This window comes from Ylistrum balloti, unplaced genomic scaffold, assembly GCF_031769215.1.
Source record: "Ylistrum balloti isolate Yb309-2 unplaced genomic scaffold, AGI_CSIRO_Ybal_v1 Utg371412, whole genome shotgun sequence".
NCBI lineage: Eukaryota > Metazoa > Mollusca > Bivalvia > Pectinida > Pectinidae > Ylistrum > Ylistrum balloti.
Window position 1 is genome coordinate 472,958 of NW_026782742.1, and position 3,847 is coordinate 476,804.

Genomic DNA, 3,847 nt, shown 5'->3' on the forward strand with positions numbered 1-3,847 from the left:
GCGCGGCTGTCACCTGGATCAACGAAAATAAATTCTTTCACGATCTGCAGTGAATACTGACTTTATAGACAGATATCGGTCACTTAAGTTTCTGTGGAGTGAAGTGTCATTAATGTCAGGTGTCGTTGTGTCAAGTAACTGTGGAGTGAAGTGTCAGTAATGTCAGGTGTCGATGAGTTAAGTGTCTGTGGAGTGAGGTGTCAGTATTGTCAGGTGTCGTTGTGTCAAGTATCTGTGGAGTGAGGTGACAGTAATGTCAGGTGGCGATGAGTCAAGTGTCTGTGGAGTGAGGTGTCAGTATTGTCAGGTGTCGGTGAGTCAAGTATCTGTGGAGTGAGGTGTCAGTAATGTCAGGTGTCTGTGGAGTGAGGTGTCAGTAATGTCAAGTGTCGGTGAGTTCAGTGTAAGGATGTTACAAAATGTACCAGTTGGGGACACGATTGCCATATTTTTCCGTTTAAATCAGTATTAGTTTTTTTAATCATCATAACTCACCATCAATTTGACACAACTTCAACAATTCAACAACCTATGTTTCAGCAATATGCATTCACATCTAAAGATTGGATCTAATGAGGTTAGACATGATGAGGTAGGACGTGGCATGGCAGTGAGGTAGGGGAAAGTGGGGTAGAAGGTGGTGAGGTACGAGATAGTAGGGTAGGACGTGGCATGGCAGTGAGGTAGGGAAAAGTGGGGTAGAAGGTGGTGAGGTACGAGATAATAGGGTAGGACGTGGCATGGCAGTGATGAAAGGGAAAGTAGGGTAGGACGTAGTGAGTTAGAAGACAGTGGAATAGGACGTAGTGATTTAGGAGACAGTAAGATAGGACGCAGTGAGGTAGCAGACAGTGGAAAAGGACGTAGTGAGATAGGAGACAGTGAGATAGGACGAAGTGAGGTAGGAGACAGTGGAATAGGACGTAGTGAGGTAGGAGACAGTGGAATAGGACGTAGTGAGATAGGAGACAGTGAGATAGGACGAAGTGAGGTAGGAGACAGTGGAATAGGACGTAGTGAGGTAGGAGACAGTGGAATAGGACAAAGTGAGGTAGGAGACAGTGGAATAGGACGTAGTGAGGTAGGAGACAGTAAGATAGGACGCAGTGAGGTAGGAGACAGTGGAATAGGACGTAGTGAGATAGGAGACAGTGAGATAGGACGTAGTGAGGTAGGAGACAGTGGAAAAGGACGTAGTGAGGTAGGAGACAGTGAGATAGTACGTAGTGAGGTAGGAGACAGTGGAGTAGGACGTAGTGAGGTAGGAGACAGAATAGGACGTAGTGAGTAGAAGACAGTGACAGAATAGGACGTAGTGAGGTAGGAGACAGTGGAGTAGGACGTAGTGAGGTAGGAGACAGTGAGATAGGACGTAGTGAGGTAGGAGACAGTGAGATAGGACGCAGTGAGGTAGAAGACAGTGGAGTAGGACGTAGTGAGGTAGAAGAGGACGTAGTGATAGGAGACAGTGGAATAGGTACGTAGTGAGGTAGGAGACAGTGGATAGGAGTGAGGTAGGAGACAGTGGATAGGACGTAGTGAGGTAGGAGACAGTGGAATAGGACGTAGTGAGGTAGGAGACAGTAGGACGTAGTGAGGTAGGAGACAGTGAGAGTGAGTAGTGAGGTAGGAGACAGTGAGATAGTAAGTAGTGAGGTAGGAGACAGTGGAATAGGACGAAGTGAGGTAGTAGCAGTGGAATAGGACGTAGTGAGGTAGGAGACAGTGGAATAGGACGCAGTGAGGTAGAAGACAGTGGAATAGGACGTAGTGAGGTAGGAGATAGTGGATTAGGACGCAGTGAGGTAGGAGACAGTGGAATAGGACGTAGTGAGGTAGAAGACAGTGAGATAGGACGTAGTGAGGTAGGAAACAATGAGATAGGACGTAGTGAGGTAGGAGACAGTGAGATAGGACGTAGTGAGGTAGGAGACAGTGGAGTAGGACGTAGTGAGGTAGGAGACAGTGAGATAGGACGTAGTGAGGTAGGAGACAGTGAGATAGGACGTAGTGAGGTAGGAGACAGTGAGATAGGACGTAGATAGGACGTAGTGAGGTAGGAGACAGTGAGATAGGACGCAGTGAGGTAGGAGACAGTGGAATAGGACGTAGTGAGGTAAGAGACAGTGAGATAGGACGTAGTGAGGTAGAAGACACTGGGATGGGACGCAGTGAGGTAGGTGACAGTGGAATAGGAAGAAGTGAGGTAGAAGACAGTGGAATAGGACGTAGTGAGGTAGGAGACAGTGAGATAGGACGCAGTGAGGTAGGAGACAGTGAGATAGGACGTAGTGAGGTAGGAGACAGTGGAGTAGGACGTAGTGAGGTAGAAGACAGTGGAATATTACGTAGTGAGGTAGGAGACAGTGGAATAGGACGTAGTGAGGTAGGAGACAGTGCGATAGGACGAAGTGAGGTAGGAGACAGTAAGATAGGACGTAGTGAGATAGGAGACAGTGGAGTAGGACGCAATGAGGTAGAAGACTGTGGAATAGGACGTAGTGAGGTAAGAGACAGTGGAATAGGACGAAGTGAGGTAGAAGACAGTGAGATAGGACGTAGTGAGGTAGGAGACAGTGAGATAGGACAGTGAGGTAGGAGACAGTGGAGATAGGACGTAGTGAGGTAGGAAGACAGTGAGATAGGACGTAGTGAGGTAGGAGACAGTAGAGTAGGACGTAGTGAGGTAGGAGACAGTGAGATAGGACGTAGTGAGGTAGGAGACAGTGAGATAGGACGTAGTGAGGTAGGAGACAGTGAGATAGGACGCAGTGAGGTAGAAGACAGTGGAGTAGGACGTAGTGAGGTAGAAGACAGTGGAATAGGACGTAGTGAGGTAGGAAACAATGAGATAGGACGTAGTGAGGTAGGAGACAGTGGAATAGGACGTAGTGAGGTAGGAGACAGTGAGATAGGACGCAGTGAGGTAGGAGACAGTGAGATAGGACGTAGTGAGGTAGGAGACAGTGAGATAGGACGCAGTGAGGTAGGAGACAGTGGAATAGGACGTAGTGAGGTAAGAGACAGTGAGATAGGACGTAGTGAGGTGGAATAGGACGAAGTGAGGTAGAAGACAGTGGAATAGGACGTAGTGAGGTAGGAGATAGTGGAGTAGGACGCAATGAGGTAGAAGACTGTGGAATAGGACGTAGTGAGGTAAGAGACAGTGGAATAGGACGAAGTGAGGTAGAAGACAGTGGAATAGGACGTAGTGAGGTAGAAGACAGTGAGATAGGACGTAGTGAGGTAGGAGACAGTAGAGTAGGACGTATTGAGGTAGAAGACAGTGAGATAGGACGTAGTGAGGTAGGAAACAATGAGATAGGACGTAGTGAGGTAGGAGACAGTTGGTAGGACGTAGTGAGGTAGAAGACACTGGGATGGGACGTATTGAGGTAGAAGACAGTGAGATAGGACGTAGTGAGGTAGGAAACAATGAGATAGGACGTAGTGAGGTAGGAGACAGTGAGATAGGACGTAGTGAGGTAGGAGACAGTGAGATAGGACGTAGTGAGGTAGGAGACAGTGAGATAGGACGTAGTGAGGTAAGAGACAGTGAGATAGGACGTAGTGAGGTAGAAGACACTGGGATAGGACGTAGTGAATTAAGAGTTAGTAGGTAGGACGTAGTGAGGTACACAGTGAAGTAAGACACACTGCACTTGGATGAGAGAAAGAGTTCCGGATTTGATTTCACCACAGTAACTTTTCTTCACGTGATATTTCGATCATGTGATAATAGGAACATCATTTCTTATCTGTTTCAATAAATATACGAATTGGGCATGGATTTCTAATTTTAACAAGTCTTTCGTTTAATAAATCTGATGAGATGGATAACTAGGTT

The 3,847-nt window shown here is 47.2% G+C and overlaps 2 protein-coding genes across 2 annotated transcripts; both read left to right on the plus strand.

Moving 5' to 3' along the window:
- The first annotated feature begins 544 nt into the window (after positions 1 to 544).
- On the plus strand, positions 545 to 2,045 carry LOC132562410 (uncharacterized PPE family protein PPE16-like). Its single transcript, XM_060227151.1, has 3 exons — positions 545 to 615; positions 748 to 1,283; positions 1,720 to 2,045. The coding sequence occupies exons 1-3, from the start codon at positions 545 to 547 to the stop codon at positions 2,043 to 2,045; spliced, it is 933 nt and encodes a 310-aa protein (XP_060083134.1).
- A 116-nt stretch (positions 2,046 to 2,161) lies between these two features.
- Positions 2,162 to 3,055, plus strand: LOC132562411 (uncharacterized PPE family protein PPE16-like). The gene is made up of 2 exons (XM_060227152.1): positions 2,162 to 2,506; positions 2,630 to 3,055. The coding sequence occupies exons 1-2, from the start codon at positions 2,162 to 2,164 to the stop codon at positions 3,053 to 3,055; spliced, it is 771 nt and encodes a 256-aa protein (XP_060083135.1).
- The last annotated feature ends 792 nt before the right edge of the window (positions 3,056 to 3,847 follow it).